General features: G+C 35.9%; 1 protein-coding gene across 1 annotated transcript in view; it reads left to right on the plus strand.

The window, feature by feature from the left end:
• Positions 1 to 22,283, plus strand: part of LOC135101071 (constitutive coactivator of PPAR-gamma-like protein 1) — an 82,031-nt gene extending 59,748 nt beyond the window's left edge. Inside the window, 11 exon segments of the mRNA XM_064004644.1 lie at positions 1,354 to 1,512; positions 3,539 to 3,698; positions 8,660 to 8,798; positions 9,496 to 9,621; positions 9,822 to 9,936; positions 10,290 to 10,481; positions 10,590 to 10,815; positions 11,867 to 11,991; positions 16,244 to 16,333; positions 16,923 to 17,002; positions 18,330 to 22,283. Of these exon segments, the coding sequence (XP_063860714.1) occupies positions 1,354 to 1,512; positions 3,539 to 3,698; positions 8,660 to 8,798; positions 9,496 to 9,621; positions 9,822 to 9,936; positions 10,290 to 10,481; positions 10,590 to 10,815; positions 11,867 to 11,991; positions 16,244 to 16,333; positions 16,923 to 17,002; positions 18,330 to 18,504 (1,587 nt within the window). The 3' untranslated portion in view covers positions 18,505 to 22,283.

Consider the following 22,283-nt stretch of genomic DNA (forward strand, 5'->3'; position numbering starts at 1 on the left):
TGCAGGGCACTTGATATGTATATATATATATATATATATGTTCTTGCTCTTATAATGCCAGTAGACATTTTACAGTAATTATTCTTGTATTCAGGAGAAGGGAGCTTAGATGGTAATACCCTCTGATTTTAGAAGCTTAGAGAGCCTATCCAAATCCATGGTGGTGGCACAGGCAGGATTTTTGAGTGACACCTTTGCAGAGACTCATGCTGCCTCTCAGATCTCTCCTTTTGAAATCATCATCAAAATTAGGGTTAGTACAAAACCTATGGATACTCTTTGGTCACTCAACAAAATACCTAACCTCTGGCAGGACTCAAACTCGTATCACCAAGATCATCACATCCAACCACAGACCCTTAGGCCACAGGCTCCTCATGCAGTATAGTCTCTGTTGGTATCATAAAACTACTTGCAGAAATTATTCAAACAGTGGAGAACCCTTTAGTTAAGTTTATGTGAATGTTAACATTATTGGAAAAATTGCCATGAGAAGGATCATTATACTGTTGAACTGTTTTCTAAAATACTTATACCAATCATCTTGATTGTTTTCTCATCAAACCCTGTTTAGTTCTTTGTTCAGTCAAATGACTTCATTAAATGGAGATGCAACTTTATATTACTTTGTTATATTGAATGATGTGGATAAAGCTTTTCATAATTCTTTGCAAACACTATTGCATCTTTTTACCCTCATAGCAGTTTCAGTTTCATTTATATTCTCCTTTTCCATTCTTCATAAGTTATCTTATCATTTTTCATATTGTTGCTGTCATTAATTTCTCAGACTACATATCACAAGTGTATAATGTTCATATGTACAATTGTACAACTGATCACTGACAAGAATTTTTTCATTAATATATCAAATGTCACTGGCCCACCAATGTAAAACCTTACAGCTGAGAGAACATGGGTTGAAATCCTTGGCAAGGCAGAGACGATTTGGGTCTTTCTCCTTTCATCTTGCAGTCCCTCTTCACCAACCAAAAAATGGGTACAATACATAAACCAAGAAATTGAGAAATTACAGCCTAACAAAACCCCAAGGCTAGCAGTCAGTCTTGCCCTTCTGTCGGTTTGTCTAGTTCTACAAGAGAAGAAGGCCAGTAGCCCTGCTCTCCTGTCTTTTATGTTTGCTAAAATGGATAAAAAAAAAACTATGTGTTACACAGTGAGGGTAATTTCTCTTAAAAAGAAGTGGCTGCAGAAGCTTTACTATGGATAAATGGTTATTTATATTTTAGCACTGTGCACTCTTTGCTTACTTTTTCCTGACTTAGTTTTGGAGTGCAATCCCCCATATTTTACTGTTGTCAATTAAATAAGTGTCCTTTTTATTCTCTGCAGCAGTCCAGTAGTCCAGTTGAAGGAAACCATGAAGCAGGCCCTCAGATTGATCCCAACCCTCTCCCTCTGCCCCCGGTGCCTCATGAGGTTATGCGAACTGCCTCTGAGCGTCATCAAAAAGGGCTGATGTGTCCTTGGATATATCAAGTTCTAACACAGGTATGTATCATCAATGGTTCTCAATCCTGTTGACAGAAAGTGGGCCACATTGCTGTCATTTGCTATGAGGTGTAGGTCAGACTAAGAGTTTTGAATTGTGATGTGATGTTATACTTAATTTCATCTATTTATACAGTGTTCTTAGATAAACTCTTGTTAAGGATGGTAATTTAAGGTGGAAATCAACAAAGTTGTTACTGTCTTGCACATGATAGTTTCTCCTCATTTTCAGTTAATGTGTGGCCAAATAATCATATTTTTTCACTTCTGGCAGTTAATCCATAGATGGTTTGTAGGATATGGTTTAATTAATTTAATGATGGGGCTTAAGCACAAATGACAGAGAAGCAGGTCATCCTTATTTTATGCCTCATACAAGGCTACTAATAGTGAAATGAATACTAGACCTCATCAAATGAGAGGTTGAGTGTAAACTGCCTCACATCTTATTCAAGCAGCAAACAACACTTCTTTGTGACTCTGATGTTTCCTTCATAATATATTGTGCATTATCACCAACCTTGTGCAAGGTGCACATAACAGTAATTTGCTTCTCTCAAATTGTGACAGTGCTTCATTGTAACATTAACAAAATCATGTCTTAAAGTCCAATGCTCAGTTTTGACAAGAAACGTGGAGGTGGCAAAATATTAAATTGCACCCATTATCCAGTGACAATTTAATTGATTTTTCTGTAGTTGAAATACTTTACTTTTTGTTGTTTTATTTACATACACCGCTCACATTAAATCTTCATCCAGTCATCATCATCATCAGTTGATCCTCCATTCTATTAACTTGTCAAACCATCAAAACACTCCCTGCTCTTTTCATCAGCTAATTCTTCCAACACCAGTTCTCCACCACACTTTTTCATTTCTTAGTTGATCCAAGTGTGTGTGTTTTTACCTAGTTGTATTTACTTAGTTGTAATTTACAGGGCCTGAGCTATGCTCATGTGGCCATATCTTCATATCTGCATTTGTCCAGTTTTTATTTAAAGTTGTGCACATTCGTTGCTGATACTACATCCTCACTTTGCTTGTTCCATACTTCTATATTTCTCTGTGGGAAACTGTTTCTTTGTTACTCAAGCATCTTCCTTTTCTTAGTTTTTTGCTGTGGCCTCATATGTATCTGCTATTTTCTACTTATTTTAGCAATAGTTTCTCATTATCAGTTTCTTCCACTTCATTCCACAATTTATTTATGAGTATTAAAACTCCCTTTTCTTGTCTGTGTTCCAATGCTAGCAGATTCATTTCCTTTAATCTTGTCTTCATGTGTTAATTCTTCCTGTACTGGAACCATCTTCGTTGCCATCCTTTGTATCCTTTCTAGTGTTTTTACAAGTTTCTTCTTGTGGGGAGACACACTGATTCAGCATACTCCAGCTTTGGTCTAATCATAGTGGTAATTATCTTTCTCATCATATCTTTATCCGTGTAGTGGAATGCTGTTCCAATATTTCTCACTATTCTATTTGTATCTGAATATCTTTTCTACATGATTCTCCAACTTGACTATCCTGTATTATCACCCCCAGATCTTTCTCTTCTTGTACTTTTATTATTTCTTCATTTCCCATTTTATATGTCCATTTTGGTCTCTTTTCACTTTTTTCCCATATCCATTATATGGCATTTTCACATTAAATTCCATCTCCCATTTCTCACTCCAGTCCCAGATTTTATTCGTCTTGTAGAATTTCACAGTCTTTGTTGTTTCTTACATGTCTTTGTAATTTTGCATCGTTTGCAAACAAGCTCATGTAACTATTTACTCTTTCAGGCATATCATTTACGTAGATAAGGAAAAGTATCGGTACCAGTACTGATCCTTGTGGTACTCCACTATCTACTTTTCTCTATTTCAATTTTACATCTTTTACTACTGTTCTCATTCCTCTTCCCTTTAAGTGTGTGTGTGTGTGTGTGTGTGTTTATATTGGCATGCCATAAAAATCTACATGTAAGTATACATGTATCATGATATAATGTGAATGATAATACTTTCTATTTTTAAGGGAGAAGTAAAATTTGGTGTCTGCATGGAGGATGAAAACAACAGAGAGCTACCCAATGCTGTTTTGTTCTACCGTTCCATTCGACAGTCAGTATATGCCATTTTGTACAACCTGCACCATCATACTTTTATGGCCCGCAAAGCTAAGGAGGAGGGCCAAAGTAAGTTTTTTTTCTTAACTTTAATTACAGTATGTCCTTTAAGAAGTGCATATATATATATATATATATATATATATATATATATATATATATATATATATATATATATATATATATATATATATATATATATATATATATATATATATATATATATATATATATATAATGCACTTCTTAAAGGATATATATATATATATATATATATATATATATATATATATATATATATATATATATATATATATATATATATATATATATATATATATATATATATATATCCTTTATATATATATATATATATATACACACACACACACACACACACACACACACACACACACACACACACACACACACACACTAGGGTACACAACAACAAAAATTATTCGTTCCAATGTAGCATTCGATGTGGTAGATGTGTGTTATGGCAATTGAAGAACCTATAGGAAAAAATTAATTGGTTCCAGGGAATCAGAAAATAATATAAAAAATTCTACAGTTCAAATTGAATTGAAAAAATACATCAAAATGAGCACATCTGCACTATTACATTTGAGACACAGCAAATATATACAGTATCCTCCCGAGTTTCACACCTAGTCCATAATTCTTACCATCTCAAGTTTCATGCATTATCATCCCAAGTTTCATGTTGCTTTGACAAGTATTGGTCACATTTACCTACTGTCAGCATCACAGGTATACATAGAGTAAACCTCTGTAAGTCAGAGCCGTCTCTCTCTCTCTCTCTCTCTCTCTCTCTCTCTCTCTCTCTCTCTCTCTCTCTCTCTCTCTCTCTCTCTCTCTCTCTCTCTCTCTCTCTCTCTCTCTCTCTCTCTCTCTCTCTCTCTCTCTCTCTCTCTCTCTCTCTCTCTCTCTCTCTCGGTAAAAAACAATCCTAAGGATTGCTGAATAGCATGAGACTGACTGAGAAGGAAAATGGAATTATGTATACAAGAGTGTGAAAGGATGAAGTGAATATTACATAAAATGAGTGAGAGAGAGAGAGAGAGAGAGGTATCACTCCTAGTTCCTTATCTCTGACAGTTAAGGGGGATGGGAGGGAAGTTTGAGACAAAATGAAAAAAGGAAGAGGAAAGGAAAAAAAAAAGAGAGGAAGGGACAGGCAGCAGATAGGTGAGCGGTGGCTCCCACAGCTGGTTAGTCAGTCTTGCAAGTTTTAACTTGCTATTTCAATTAAATTTTTATTAAAAATTCCAGTGCTCGTATGAGTGGCAAGTTTGTTATGCCAGTTTTGGTTCATTATTCTGATTTAATGTTTTAAAATTTCAGTGCTTTATTTCAGTTGTACATTATAATAACCTGCATTGTCGTGTACCCTATTGTGTCTATAAATATAGTTGAACCTTGGTTATCGAACACCTCCTTTTTCAAGCAATTCAGAACAAAATTTTGAACTCGTTATTGTTTCAGTTGTGGTACAAGTACCTTAATTTGGTTCTAGAACAAAGTTACTTGATTTCAGATATTAAAAGACATAGCAAAAGCTGCCATTTATTACTAATAGTTTCTATAAATATCTACTTTGTTTTTGTTTTTATATATTTGGAGGAGAGAGACAGTGTAAGATAGTAATTCAATCTTTGAAATAAGGTCAGTAAATGTGATCCTGTTGAAAAGCCTCAATGTAAACAAACAGTTTTTGGCACTCAGGAATAATCCCAAGCCACTTGTGGCTGTCCCAGTGACCCACAATGCCATCACTACCACACAACTGCATTTTTCTAGTAGCTTTTTCCAGCACCAAGATATTATGATTACCTTCATTTTGGCAGAAAGTGGGTTTCTCCTCTCTGTGTCCCTCTGTAAAGTTTCCCTCACTAGATGTGTCTAAACAGTATCTTCTGATGAGTTCTGTGTCATTAAATTCATTCAGTACATCCTTTCTATATAAATAAATTGTGAGCTTGAGATGTGAAGCAGCCATCTTGCCTGTGGGAGCATCTGTCATAAGCTGCTAAGACAGGGTAGACTGGTGTCTGGGAACAGATTAATCCATTTTACACTGATTCCTAAGGGTAAGATACCATATTTGATGGCATATAGGACGCATGGACATATAAGATGCACCCCCATTTCAGCAGATCAGATTCAGGAAAAAAAAAGTTTTTAGTGTATTTAAGCACGCATTGTTGAAAGCAATTACATCAAATTACATCATTACATCAAATGTGAGTGGAACTTTGCCCATGTTCCCTATTTGGCCCAGTTCAAAACAAGTTTTCTTTCGTACATTTATAAAAAATCTATGAAATTCTAATATTTTTTTCTTCATAATCAGCAGGCATTTGCTGTGCAATAGATGTTTTTGTATGCATTGATAAATCCTGCCGTTTCATAAACCTGTAACACCATCCTTCTTTTTCCTTCAAAGTTCTGTATTCCTCCTTGTTCTGCTACTTCCCAACCTCATAAATTTTCATTATGGTAGAAACTGAATTTCTCTCATTTATCACCCACGTTTTTATGTCAACCTCACGTTCTGGCCAATGTGGGACTGGGCAACAAAGGTTATGCTTATCTTTCCGTGCGCTGTTCAGTTGGTCTTCTTGTTGTCACCAGACGCATATAATTTTTTCTATAGGTGGTGCCCCAAAAGCCCTTGCTGCTGCTCTATTGCCATGCTCCTTGGCATAATCTACCACTTGTAGTTTGTAGGAGATTGTGTAGCTCAATCTTTTTCCTCCTGCTGCTATAACAGTGAGGGTGTTAGTGTGTTTTGTTATGATCACCATCAAATGGCTGCTGGCTTCAAGTCAGGGTTCTGATCAGCTGATATATATAAACATACGTCACAGCCTCACAGGTTAGATTGCTTTCATTTTTACAATAATTCATTTTTAAAGTAATAATACTGGTAATAATAATACTAATAATACCAGCAATAAAATAATGATGCATGGAGTAAGGGTACATGAGCATCAGGGAGATGATTGGCCTACAGGAGGTCTTAACTTTGCATATTGGATGCAGGATTTTTTTTTTTTTTTTTTTTTTTTTTTTTTTTTTTTTTTTTTTTTTTTGTCAAAAATATGGAAACTATTTTTCCCATAGGAATCAGTGTAAAACAGATTAATCTGTTCTCAGGCACCCATCCACCATTTCTTAGTGGGTAATGACCAATGCTGCCACTGCTAAGATGGCTGCTCTTACAACATCTCCAGCTTAAACATTTTTTATCCAGAAAGGATGTATTGAATGAACTTCATGACACAATATTCATCAAAAGATATTCTTTAGACAATGCAGACATTCTCTTTGTCACCCATCAAGTGAGGGGAGCCTTACAGAGTGACAGAGAGGAGCAACCCACTCACTGCCAAAATGGTGATCATAACACTTAGACATCTTACTGCTGGGAAAACCTACTGAGAAAATGCAGTTGTGCAGTAGTGATGGCGTTGTGGGTCATAGAGAGAGCCACAGGAAGTTCAGGATTACTCCTGAGAGCGGAACCTTGTTTGTTTACATCAAGGTTCTTCAACGAGATCACATTTAACTTATTTCAAAGATTGAATTACTGTCTTATCCTCTGTGTCTCTCATGCAAATATATAAAAATGAAGAAAATATTTATAGAAGCTATAAATTAGTAATAAATGGCAGCTTTTGCTACATCTTGTAGTATTTGAAATCAAGAAACTTTGTTCAAAAACCAAATTATGGTATGGCAACCAAAGTAATTGTGAATCAAAATTTTTGTATGAAAACAGGTTCCCCACCCCCCCAAAAAAAATAAAAAAATAAAAAAAAATATATATATATATATATATATATATATATATATATATATATATATATATATATATATATATATATATATATATATATATATATATATATATATATATATATATATATATATATATATATATATATATATATATATATATATATTTCTCTCTCTCTCTCTCTCTCTCTCTCTCTCTCTCTCTCTCTCTCTCTCTCTCTCTCTCTCTCTCTCTCTCTCTCTCTCTCTCTCTCTCTCTCTCCATATTTACCTATTAATTATTTTTCATCTTATTGATTACTTGCCTGATGAATAACTTGAGCTGCTTATTGTGTGGTTATTTAAATTATAAAATATGATAATGTGAACAGAGATACCTATCTTTGCTTCAAGATGATCTAATGGTAATACTTATGTTAGAGGTAACACTCCAGACTTATAGGGCTGTAATAATCTAGAATTGCCACTGCTCATCCTTCTTTTTTGCTAGAAAAAATAGTTAGAATGCAGTGATAGACATGATGCAGACACATTTCTCAGAGAAGTTCTAGAGATTGTCAAATTTATATATCTATAATTTTTCTCTATTCATCTCTTAGTATTTTGAACCTTTCATCTTTGCTCCACATACATCCCATTTGTATGGAATTCTCACTTTACAATCTCATTCATTCCATTTGAAATCTGTCCCCTTGCCTTACATCTCTAATATGTTATTCTGTTACCGTCTTCACCAAATACACTTGTACCCCTCAAAAGTGCAAGAAATATATGAGTGTAGTTTAATCCCAGGCACCTACTATCTCATTAGTGGAAGGGAGTCACTTATACAGCAACAAGCCAGTTCACCACATGTAACATTAGATTACTAAAAATTCTCAGTGCTTGCTGAACTTGCAGTTTCAGCATACCTATCAGTGTCTTGACTCTTGGGTTATTTGATTATTTATTCAAATTATTGTTCCTAACAATGAACAAAGGGCCAGAGAAGGATTCTGAACTGTCATAGTCATAAGCTTTGAGCATTATCTTGATCAGAAAAATGGTAATTATTAGTATTGGTTTGCATTTTTGAGATTGAAATAGCAATCTCAGCTCACATCTTTAGATCAGTAACAATTTGTCACTTATTTTGTAATTGTATTAAGAATTAAAATGGTTTATAAGTTTTACCTTATTGTCACTCTTCTTATTGTTTTCAATAGAAGGATTGGCTACTGAAGTACCTGAAGTTAAGATTCGTGAGTGGGTGTACACGAAAAGTAATCCTTACCGCACTGCTGACGTAGTAGAAGCCATCCCCATTAATTGGGCTGTGCCAACCGTCCAGAGGTTATGGTTTGGGTAAGTCTTCATTGTATTTTCAAGTTTGGTTCTTGTTATCTTTTGAAAGGATTTTTCCAGAAGCCTATCCAAAGATTATTAATGTAGCAGTTTCATTATGTACAAGTATTTCTGTTGTTAACCTAAATGCAGTTAAAAATCTAGAGTTATGTACAGGTTTGAAAGTGAAGTAAGGGATGCTTATATAAGATGAATACATTCTTTAGTGTGGGGAAAGAAAATAGCACAGTATATAAAAGAACAGAATGAATGCAGTGTTATGTGGTATGAATAAAACATTGAGCAGATTATCCAGATATTACTGCTTTGGTCCTCCCAGTAGAGGTTTCATGCCTTCTTTCTTATGATCTGAAATGAAGCATTGGCAGTTATTATGAAAAGAATTCTCATTTATCACATGATTATGGTATTTCTCTTTTATGCAAAGTACACTCTGTTTAGAGAAAACAATTTCATACTGTTACCCAGGAGCCAGGCCTCCTGAGATGTAGTACAGTGGGCAATGAGACATTCCCTCTCCATCAGAGGGCTGACAGGAATAAGAGTGTGAATGATGTGGGTGTGTGAATGTATAGTGCCTTGTCTGGGCCACTGCATGTGGGATTGCCTGCCAAGTATATAGATAGATAGATAAATAGATAAAGAAGAAGCTACTCTGTCTCAATACAGATTCATTGAGGTCATCATTTCATTGTAGGTCTGTTGTGGATGACAAGAAGCGCCGGCTGAGGGCATTCTTGAGCTGCATGAGGTCTGACACACCTTTGATGCTTCACACCTCTCATGTGCCCCAGCATCTTCTCATCATGGCAACAGTCCTTAGGTAAGTGTACTTCCACACTGTATTTCATTCCAATCATTACATCATACTCCAATGGATTATTTATGTCTTATAATGAATTATCTTTTGTTTTTAGATCTTGGAATTATGGTGTTTTAGTTATTGCAGATGAAGCTATGAGAATTCCTTAACTAAATGTCATTTCTCTTAGATATGTTATGATGAATTAATTCACCTCACAGATATATAATGAGCACTCCAAATGGCCCTGTGTTAAGAAAGCAAGAATTAGATGCTTTTCTACTGACAGCCTTCTCATCTGATCTCACAAATGCACATTATTTGCAGGATTTGCAGGTATGTATGCCGTGGCTCACAGGTGTCACCTTAAGTGATTATTCAGAAAGTTATGAAAAATGGAGGAATACATATGAAGCTGTAAAACTGGAGAGAGAAATATTTCCCAGTTTTCTTTTAGGCTAGACATCAACCTTGTGTAGAGACAAAATTTTGGAAGAGATTAAGAATTTGTACATCATTTGATACTGATTTAGTTGTTATTGATTCATCTTACTCTTCCTGCATATTATTTTACATTTCTCCACATAATGGAAGCAGGAGGAAATACCACATTCATATTCCATTTCATATCTTGACATCCTAAAAGCTAAGTTGAACAGTGCACTGTTGCATATTTTTGTAATTTTCAGCTTCCTTTGGTGACATCTAGAGGGTCTCAACTGGCAGCACTCTTCATGATGGGTGTAGAGACGGCCTTGTTTGCTAATGATGCTTGTGGTGCTCCAGTTCCATGGCTCATGTGCTGTCCATGGCTCTTCTTTGATGGAAAGCTCTTCCATGCAAAGTTGATAAGAGCTAATTGTGCCAGATCTCTTGTAGAGGTAAATTTTATTCACCAAATTTTTACTTTTTTTTATTTTGTGTATATTTTCAGTGTCTTTTGAAGAACATTATTGCTAGCATCTCTTTAAAGGGGTTTTGTATTTTAGGTATGTGATGGAGAAATTGATTTGGTTGCCAAAGTTGAAAGATGTAGACAGGCCATCTTGGAGGGACTGAGGGTTGAGTTTGCTCACCAACCTGCCCCTCCACTTCCTGGGGTGAGCACACACAAGGTTGGTCCCCCACCACCACCTCCACACTATCCAGGGTTTAACCATTATAGTGGTAGAGGCAGAGGACGAGGAATCCCAGGGAGGACTGGCTCTCACCCAGGTAAGTTATATAATGGAGCCTCCAAAATTTTGTGTACTTTTATCCAGGTCAGTGCCACATAATCCCTGACATTGTTTTAGGAAGTCAGTGTTTTTTATTCAGATTCATGCTTTCTCCTCCTTTGCAGTATGACTTCATCCTTTCTTTCTGATAATCATTCTTTGGTTCTCTCTCTCTCTCTCTCTCTCTCTCTCTCTCTCTCTCTCTCTCTCTCTCTCTCTCTCTCTCTCTCTCTCTCTCTCTCTCTCTCTCTCTCTCTCTCTCTCTCTCTCTCTCTCTCTCTCTCTCTCTCTCTCTCTCTCTCTCTTTTGATATGCCAATTCACTTTTTTCATAACATTAAGCAGTATCTTTTCTTATTTGGTCAACTTTGGTCTTCATCTTCATTCATCAATATCATACACAATTTGGACTTTTATTGTTGCTTGTAGTGATGTTGTTTTACTTGTTTCTTCAACTAGTTTATTTATTTTTCTGCTTGTTTTAGAAAATCTTGTTATGTGAAATTTTAAGACAAGTTTACTTAGTAAGCAAGTAGTTTTCTTGGTATTTTGTTAGTCATATTTTATATAACATATTATCAGTTAAAGTATAGCCTATAGATACCCAGCTCTTTTTGAAGTTTAGACTCTAAGATAATTCTGATTTAGTCTTTGGTAATATGTGTGTGTGTGTGTGTGTGTTTGTGTGTGTGTCTGGTGTGAAGCACCTTACCTTGTCTATTCTCCTTTCATTGAAACTTTTGCTTGGAATGTAGATGGATAAATAATCTGCATGTATGGTTTCTTTGTATAAAGATTAAGTGATCAGAATAATAAACTTTTGCCTGTTGTGGGTAAGTTGTACGAGTGTTGATCAAGAGAGTTACTGTGGGGGTAAAGTGAATGGTTTGCAGTGAGTAGTGTATCTTAGAAATGGTCATCTTTAAAAAGAATACCTTATATCTTGAATATTGTATCAGAAACATGGTCATAATGTGAAGATGTTTAAGCAAATGAATGTGAGACACTAAGAAAATTTATATTAAGACTATACAGAAAAACAAATTTCAGGTGGAGCAGGAAGAATGTTTTCACGTGGAGGCCAGCTGCAGGTGGCTGGTGTAGTGGTGGGCTCCTGGGGACCCAACTATGGTTCTAATGGTAATGACAATAGAAGCAGAGGAATCAGACATCCAGTAAGTCTTCATGAAACTTAACTAACACAAATTTTTATTGACAAACATGTACAAGTCTAGAAAAAAATTTTGTAATTTATGGGATTCAGTTATGGTAGACATTGTTCCATTGATCTTTAATTGATAATTAGCAAAACCAACTTTTAGCAAATTAGCATTCTCACTAATTTTGAAAACAGTTTGCTAACTGATTTGCTTCTGATAAGTTTGTCTGTTAACCATGTAAGACCAGATGCCCACTAGTCCAACTTGTTAAGGATCTGTAATAAATGCATGCATCCATCACCATATCATAATGTGTGGGTGATTACCATACACTGGGAAGTTTTGTAGGCATCACTAATTTCAAGGTCAGGCACCTTCCACTTGTTGAAGTGTGGGGATTGTTAGTCCAGGGTCTCTCCTACCCCCCCACCTCCCCTCCACCTCCAGTAAATCACATGCCTGCTACTTCTTACTTTCAGGATGATTGAAAAGATTCAAAAGGAAAAGAGACAAATTCTCCCCCTACATCAAGCATACATTGGCTGGAAGGAAATATTGGAATATATGAATCTGTTTAAAACATGGATTTTTGTGCTACTCCTGACAGCATGTGCTCTGCTGTTCAATCACATTTCACCTCTTGTTCTGATTTCTGGATGCCTAAGAAAGACCACACCTGCTACAGACAAGCTTGTAAGACATGAGGTCATCAGGAATACCTGAATCATAGGCAGTGATCTCAAACAAGGGACTCAAGGAGGAATTTGGAAAGTATGTGCTGTCATGAGTAATGCAGTAGGGGAACGGTAAAAATGGCACAGGTAAAAATGGCACAGGTAAAAATGGCACGGTAAAAATGGCACAGGTAAAAATGGCACGGGTAAAATTGGCACAAGGGAAGAAGTAGGAAAAAATGGCACAAATATATATTGAAGTTTAAATGTTGAGAAAATATGTTTCTAGAGTTTCTTAAATTCTCGAGTGAGTTTTGAATGAGTGTTTCATGAATTTGTCTCGAAGCAAGCTCATTGTTTACTTTCTGCATTTCTCACTACACAGCCACAGACAAGTTGTAGCAGTAGTCAAGTACACATCTCAGATCTCAGTGGCTCTACCAAATTTCCCACCATGGAAATTATACAGAGCAATAAAGGAAAAGAGAAGATCTGCTTCCAAGGGTACATGTATACAAAACAGATTACAAGATCAACTACTATCAGATGGAGATGTGTTAAAAGAACATCTTTTTGTAAAGGCACTATGACCACTAGCCTTAATATGACTGATCCTGTGCCAGCAAATGAACACAACCACGCTCCTGATTATGCTGCCATCTCAGCCACAAAATGTATCACCAACATGAAGAGAAAAGCAGCCGAAACAGAAGATAAACCTAGTCAAATATACAGCAATAACCTGCATGACTTATCAGCTGAAACAAAGGCCGTACTACCAAGTGAAGACATCATAAAGAGAACTTTACGTAACCAAAGATCAAAACTCTATCAACCAGTACCAGAAAGCCTTAAGAATCTGAAACTTACTGGGGTATGGACAACTACTGCAGCTCCAGAGCCAAAGCCATTCCTGTTTTTCGACAATGGCCCAGACACTGAGAACTGTATCATTGCTTTCGGTTCTGATGAATCACTGCGTCTATTTGCTTCTGCTGATACATGGCTGATGGACGGCAATTATGCAATGGCTCCACAAGGTTTTCTACAGCTTTATGTGATAAGAGTTCCAATCGGCAATACTGCAGTGTCTACTACTTTTGCTTGTCTGCAGAGCAAAACACAAGATACATATGAAATACTGCTACAAGCAGTGATGGATCACTGTCATGAGATTGAACTCTACCCAGACCCAACAACCATAATTGTTGACTTCGAGCAGGCGGTCATCCAAGCCATCAGTAATGTTTTTGGGCCGGAAACACACACACAAGGTTGCTTCTACCACCTAACTCAAAGTACCTGGCGGAAAATACAGGACCTTGGCCTGACCAACCACTACAAAGAGAGTGAGGACTTTCGTCAATTCTGTGGACAGATTGACTCACTGGCATTTATACCAGTTGAAGATGTTCCAGCGGGAATGCAGCTACTGAAGGATAGATGTACTGAAGATGCAGCTACCCTCTTGGAGTACTTTGACCAAACCTATGTTTCTGGTACATATGTTCAGAGAAGACGCAACCAGCAGCCAGAAATTCCAGCAGTTAACCTTCGGCGCATTCCAGCAAGATTTCCTCCTGAACTTTGGAACGTACACAACGCTACCATGAATGACTGTCCCAGGACCAACAACCTGTGTGAAGGCTGGAACAACAAATTCTACCATCTTGTTGGCTACCAGCACCCATCTATCTGGAAACTTATACGAGTGCTTCAACAGGAAGAGGCAGCTGTGAGTGCAGTTATTGCAAGGGACTCAGTTGGTGAACCACCCAAAAAGAAAACAAAAAGGGTATACGAGTATGTTGATCTACAACAATGACTGAAGAATTTATGCAAAGATTACACAGAAGGAAGGAAAACCCTTGATCAAATGTTATGTGGACTTGGTCACAACATAAGATTTTAAGCTTTCATATCATGCCTGAACAATGTTTCTATATGACCTTTACGTTTTAATGTATATCAATAAATTTTTTTAATTGTGCCATTTTTTCCTACTTTTTCCCTTGTGCCATTTTTACCCGTGCCATTTTTACACGTGCCATTTTTACCGTGACATTTTTACCTGTGCCATTTTTTACCTAAACTCATGCAGTAATCCCTGCTTTTACACAGATTCATATGCTCCAGTATTTCCTTTCAGCCAATGCATGCCTAATGTAAGGCAAGAATTTATGTCTTTTCCTCTTAAATCATCATCTTTCCAACCACCTTGAAAGTTGAAATAAGTGGCAGGCTAAATATGAAGACATGTAATTTATTGGATGTGGAGGGGGTGTGGGTAGGAGGGACCCTGAACTAACCCCGACTCCAACAGCAGGGAAGGTGCCTGAAATCAGTGAGAAGCTATAACCTGATGTCTAAGTGACTTACCAGTGTATGATAATCACCCACATGTTACAATATGGTGAGGGATGAGCACATTTATTACAGATCCTTATCTAGGGGATTAGAGGGCATCTGGTCCTGCAACTTCCAGCAGTTACTGTTCTTGTAGTAGATATTTCACACTACATATATTATTATCTTAGGTTCTTCAATGATACTTTCTAGACTAGAACTCCTCTAGTATATCTTAAATCCACTCATGATTATGAAAAGACTTAAGTATGTAATGTTGGTGTGAGATGAGGGCATATGTCTCAGTCTTTGATGAAGTGACTTTAGTGTCCTTAGTGCCCATGGTATGATTGGGTGAACTGAGAAGTTTGTGTCATCTGCAGCTCTCAAATTGGCTGAACTACTCTCTCTTCTATTCTTTAGAAACAGGACATGTGCATCCATATGTTGCTTAGAAATAGCAATCTAAGCCTCTCAGTGGAGGGATGAGATGGCTGAATATTGCAGTGACTCTTTTAGTATACAAGTTTAGCAGGCTGATGAAACTTGAAATTGATTGGCCCTCTTGTTTATCTGTAACTGATAACCTCAGCTGGATCATTCCCTGCCTAACAGCATCTCAGGCAATTGGAGCCAGTGGAAATAAAATATGCTGAATGTAAACTTATGTTTAATTACATTTCTTCATTTTCTATTACATATTTAAAACTTTATGAAAATCTGATTTTGGCATGCTATAACTTTTCTGGAAAGCTGTGTGTATAGGCTCCAGTGTATTAAAATTTCATTATTTTTAAGTTCTTAAAGCCAAAAGGATAAAGTTAAATTCATACTATAAAAGCTGTTATCAGTAGCTTCCACAAAATTTTCTTCATAGGTTTAACAATTTAATATTACAAGTTAAATTTTCAGTTAGCAGTTTAGCAGTTATTGCTGGTAACTGTTCAGTTAGTGATTGATCCAGAGCTGACTTCAGTTCACTGAATACTACTGCAAGGTTATATATAAGTCAGTATAACAATCTCAGATTGAATTCTTTGTATCTTAAAATCCTCTTTATAAATCTTTAGTACTTACAGTGGATACCTCCTCTTCCTATGCATTTGATGCCTGACATTTACTGAAGATGATATACTCTGGACGTAATCATGAGAAGGAATATAGTAAAGGGACTGACATTGGCAAAAAATGGGGGTCTCACCAATAATGTATATACTAATAGGAATTTATTTTACCCAACAAATCAGCAGTACAGTGGTTATGGTAACAGAGATTCTGGAGGGACTAGTTCCAACAACAGAGTGTCTCGGGGAACACGAGGACGACCCACTGTTTTGGTGAGTAGCTTTGAAACATTATCAAATTTTCAACTCTAAATTGTAATACAAGCACTCTCTCTCTCTCTCTCTCTCTCTCTCTCTCTCTCTCTCTCTCTCTCTCTCTCTCTCTCTCTCTCTCTCTCTCTCTCTCTCTCTCTCTCTCTCTCTCTCTCTCTCTCTCTCTCTCTCTCTCTCTCTCTCTCTCTCTCTCTCTCTCTCATATTCTTTCGTTATCATCCAATCAGTCTCTTTTTACCAGATTACTTTCTTATCACACAGTCTTTTATTCTCTTGATGCATCTCATTCTCCAAATACTCATTGTCTTCCTTTTACTTTTTTCTGCCAAACATTGCACATTCTTTGCTTATACTAACTTCCCTTCATATATACTTAAATATCAAAGCTCAGACCATATCTTTGATGCTTGACAAACCAGTCTTTAAAGTTTATGAAAAAAAATTAGGCTATGATTGCATTCAATTAAGAAAAAAATTATAGGCACTGAACCATAAGAATGAGTGCCTATAGATCTTCTCTCAGTATTTGTGAATAGAATGTTTTCTTCTTGATGATTTAATATATTTATATGTTGTTATTTCATATCAGGCCAAGAGACGGACTATAAAGAAGCGTGAGGTGCGCACAAGTAAGGGACGTGGGGTTACCATCGAGATACCAGGCAACAGGTGGGCCCTCCCAGTGAAATAGGCTAGATTGTATTAATTTACTTTTCATGGTGTTATAACCTCAAAGTCGTTTGTAGTTTCTCGTCCTCTTCAAAGCTGAATATGTTCCCATAATGGTAAGTTTGTCTTTGCATTTGTCTCTGTGTCATTCATTTGTTACCTCCAGCCATTTCAGACTTTACTTGAACTGCAAGCTGTAGGGCACTAGATTATTTTGGTTGACTTTTTTCATGCTCTTCAATATGAAAGGTTCCTTGTGATGTGTGCTCTGTATATAGTAAATAGTACCAAACTTGAACTCCTCCAGATTTACTGTTGTGCTAGAGTAGTTCACCAGTTATGCAACTAAAAGTCAAGCTGGGTATCTATACAGTATTCCTTATTGGGTATCAGTTCTCCTTAGCCCTTGTGGGATATCTTTAGGATATGCCTGTTTGACTTTGTTCATGATGAATCTGATGGAAGTCCAGGCAACCTCGGGATAGCTGCTGGGACAGTATAATTATTGCATTAATGATGTTATACTGTCTAGCAAACCATTAAGGATCAGCTGTTGTTCTAGGCACAAGCCCAAGACCAAATATAGTCACACATAGTCACACCCAGCTGATCTGTTTTTTTGCTAAATAGTGACTTTGTTATAATGTTTAAGCCCAACATGCCAGTCACATAATGTGTTGCCCTCACCCATGTGTTTTAGTGCTGTCATTACAGTTGTAAAATTTTTAAAATTCTAGATCAAATTCCTTGAGATGTACCACTGAAAATTTCCAAACTTATCTGGTAAATTTTAAATACTTACAAAAATTCTGGCATCAAAGTAGTGAGAGTTGTGATGTCAACCAGCCATATTTCAAATATCAATGTATATATCAAATCACCTCCATGTTATTAGTACATAACTTTAATTTTAACTAATGAAGAACAACACTTGTGGATGAAGTATTTTTTTCAAGGAAGTACACAAACTGCCAATAGAAATCACAGATTTTATGGGAAATTATAGCCAATAATACATGGGGCTTCAGGTATAAATTAACATTGAGCAGCAACAAGCACATGCTGATCATGTATTGCATTGCTGTGCAGTGTCCCAGAATAGAATAAAAAGATAATTAGTCATGACAGTGTGCATAGCCACAAACAGTTGTGTATGACAAAGTTACCAGATAAGTGTTCATGTAGTGAATTTCTGTTATATTTAAAAACTGAAGTGTCAGAATGTTAATAGATGACTAAAACTATTAAACTCTTTTAAAACAACCTATTTGTTACTTGAACTACAAATTATCAGTCTGTCACATGTCTTTTTTTCCTTCTCTTCCAGCCGAGCTGTGGGCATGAAGGAGTTGGTGGTGGTGCCTGGTGGAGGGTATAATAATGGCCAAGTGAACCATGATGGAGAAGGTCTCAGCCCATATCCACCCCACACTTCACAGAGTCACTCCTCCAGTGGCCTCAAGAGTCCAGACTCCGGTGTTAATGTGTCCATCCTGGAGTAGACATAGTTGGATTGTAAACAAGGGAGGTTGATAATTTTTGGCTATGGGTGAATAGTTTGGACAATAGCTTGAGCAGCTAGAATCCCTACATGACTTCTAGCATAGATGTCTTTATGGTGTTGATACCTGATAGGATTAGCAAATCTTTCACTGTGTAATGTGATTAAATATAAAAAGATAGCAAAAGATACAGTACAACAAGGGCATTCTAAATATTTAGCTCTTTTGAACCCATGGCCAGAAATTACCATCCCAATTGTCAACAATCAATTATGTTTAACTGCCACTTAGGCAGTCACTTTGCCACTGCCAGTAATTAATTCTACATAAACATCATTCATTTACCCCATACTTGATAAAACATAACGTTACCACCATTTCTATAAGAAATATATCAGCGCAATTTCTAGCTGTATGAGCTTATTATGTTGTCATGGAGGTAGGTAGAGAGTAAAAAGTCATATGAAAATGAGACAAAATTCTTTAAAATGTTTTAATATAATTAGTGACAAGGATTTTACTGTAGTTATTATTGTATTATGTTACTTATCAGAGAATCTTCAGATTTGAATGAAGGTACTAGTGATAATGTGTTTTCACAAATAAAAGTCACCAATTCACATAAATTCCATGAAACTAATAATGCAGATTTCCGTTGTAAAGATATATGCAGTCTTCCACACATTCACATTTATTTGAATGAAAATTACATGATTCAGTTATCTGCTTCCATGACATAGTAATCAAGACCATAAAGGCTGTATTCCCATTATTATGAGCTAAATATGTAAACACCTTTTCATTATGGAGCTTAGCTTCATGATCCCCAGTATGCGACAAATTTTTACACCTGTCAGACTGTCTGTGATGTTAGAAGCTCTACATACAGATGTTATCGGTGACTGTGAACCTTTAGGATAGATTATTCAGGCCTGCAACATTTTTAGAGTATAATTTTGGCCTCAACTGGAAGTGTTCTGAAGGTCATAGTCCCTGATCTCATCATAATTGTACTCCCAGAAAGTACAAGGTGGGCAGCTGCAGACACTTGAGTGCATGCCATGAGAAGGTGCCAGCTACCCCCTCCGCTGCTGTTAGACACGAAGTATATATGAAGATGAATTTTTATTTTTATATGACTGTTATATTGTTAAAATGGTGATGGAGACATTTAAAGAATGAGACTTGTTGGAAGTTGGCAAGTTTGTGGTTGCGTTTCAGGAAGGTGACAACCACTACCACAGACAGCATGGCTATGATTGCATGCATAGAAAGCCTGACAAAGAATTTTGACAAAACTAATGAAATCCACTCATTTTACTATTGCTGGATTATGTCAGTTTTACATAACCCAATGTAAGAATAGAAGAATTTTTGAAGAATGCAGAATTTAGATGGTTCAATTTTTTGAAGAGAATATGACAGTAGCAAGGGTTTTCAAATTTTGTATTTGCATATATGCAATGCACAATTTAGTTATGGTTCATAAAGTTGTTAATGAGAATGCACCAATCTCTGGAAACTTACCAGATCATGGGATAAAGGAAATTTAAATGGTACTTTAATAATTTGATGTACTTGATGCTTTTGATAATATTCTTGTTCTTATATATGTTGAAGCCACCACCCAGGACTGCAAAGAGATGGCAGATAAGGTGTATGTGTCTAGCACATAGGATCAGTCTTGGGTTAAATACTTTAGCATTCATGGCTTTCTCTAGCACATAGGATCAGTCTTGGGTTAAATACTTTAGCATTCATGGCTTTCTTTGATATGTTGAATTTTGGCACTAGAAAACTTTTTTTTTTTTTACGTTTCATCTTACCTGAATGCAGTTTTTACTTTAGCAATTTTGAATTTAGGTTTTTCATTTTCCATAATGAACCAAGCTTTCTCAAGTACCAGAATGATACAACTAGCCTATTTTTCATATGATGCCTAAAAGGTTGAACCATCCTTTTAATGCACCATTTAACTCGGTGTTTATGGGTGTTCCCCTTGCAACCAAAAAAAAAAAAATTATCCCTCTCACATGATATGAGGATAGGGTCATTATGCCATGGCTTTTATATAAAACCCAGAATTGTTGTTCCATGTATTAACATGTAAAGTTTTTATATGGCCCATGCTACTTGATGCCCTTATATAATGCTGTATCACTGAGTGACTTGCAGGTTAACAATCGTAATTGGTGAGTTTTAGTGAGGACTGCTGTTAGTAGCACCTTGTTGCTATAAAGCTATAATATTGGACATTGATTAGATGTTAAATATATCAGCTTGCTCATGTTTCATATACATATGTCAGCCATCAGATTGTTTTAAGGAGAAGTTTTGCAAGCAACTTTTTAAAGGAAAAAAGTTGCTATATCATTGACATTTGAAATTATATTAACCAAGGCTAATATATTGTCTCGGATAATACCCATTGAGCTTTACTGATTGCTACTGTAATTTTTAATGACGGAATTTCATTTAATGGAAACTATATTATCTAATTTCCTTAGAATTTATATTCCCATTTTAATGGGAACAACTTTGTTACATTATCTTGCAACATGTCTGTGTTTCAGTGAGGGGCCCATATTTGTGTCATAACTTAAGTGTCATGTTCAGCTAATGGAACTTTCACAGTCCTGTTATGCACTCTACCATATGCTGCTACATTATATTAAAACCCCACAAGCCAATAAATTGGAGTGAGGTCATATTAACAAAGTTGATATTTTTTATCATGAAATGTCACATATTAGCTCCAAGTCCTTTGTGAGGAAGACTTTGCTCACCTAAGGGCTTCATGTTAAATTGAAACAATAATTTTGGTGGGCCTGTAAAATACTGATAAAATCCTGATCAAAGTAAAAATAATAATGGATTTTAGTTCATTACATTTGCTGTTATTTCCTAAAGCAACACTGGATTGCACTTTTAATACTTGTTATTTGTTAAATGCAAAATAATATACATGATAATTATTGACTAACAAAGTTGGGTACTGTCTTCTTCATCACAAGGAGAATTTCATGCCTGGACTTTTATTTACCAGGTTGCTTAAATGTACATTGTATACATGCAACTGAAAATTTAATAGCTACTTGCATCATAGCATTAGGACATTATGATATAAGTAGATCTAGTAAGGGCAAGGTGTCTTGCCTATGTTTCAAATAGATTATGTGTACATTATCTACTCAGTGTTGAAATGCTCAACAGTAATGAGCCTTGAATGGAAATTATTAATGTTCACACTATGGGAACTACTTTAGCATTGGTACACTCATCAATAGTGAACTTGAAAATAACAAGTTAACAGGTTGTAAATCATTATGCTCCTAGTTTGATGTAGTCCAAGGCCTTCCATTATTTACATTTCGTTGGGTGTTTTAATATTTTCTCAATGCTTTTGATTTAAGTGCTCACAAGCATGTATTTCTCTGGATATAATAATGCTAGAAATATTCAATGGTCAGCATATGCTAACAGTTGTATAAACCCTGCAACACAATTTAGAATTTTGGCCATAATACATAAGTGCTTTTAAGTACATTAGACATTGATTTTGTAAGTGCTCTGATAAATATTATTATGCCTCAATTAAGGCATCTCTAAGTAACTTCCTTGCAGTTATTGAATGGGCCCCTCCTTGATGTTATGCTTAAAACATAAACATTTTATTGGTGGAGTTGTGTCAGAAGAGCAGGAAATCCATGATGAAATTTAAATTCATAGCTTCCTAATGTGAATGTTCATATATATATATATATATATATATATATATA

The sequence above is a fragment of the Scylla paramamosain genome, chromosome 6 (genome assembly GCF_035594125.1).
Source record: "Scylla paramamosain isolate STU-SP2022 chromosome 6, ASM3559412v1, whole genome shotgun sequence".
Classification (NCBI taxonomy): Eukaryota; Metazoa; Arthropoda; class Malacostraca; order Decapoda; family Portunidae; genus Scylla; species Scylla paramamosain.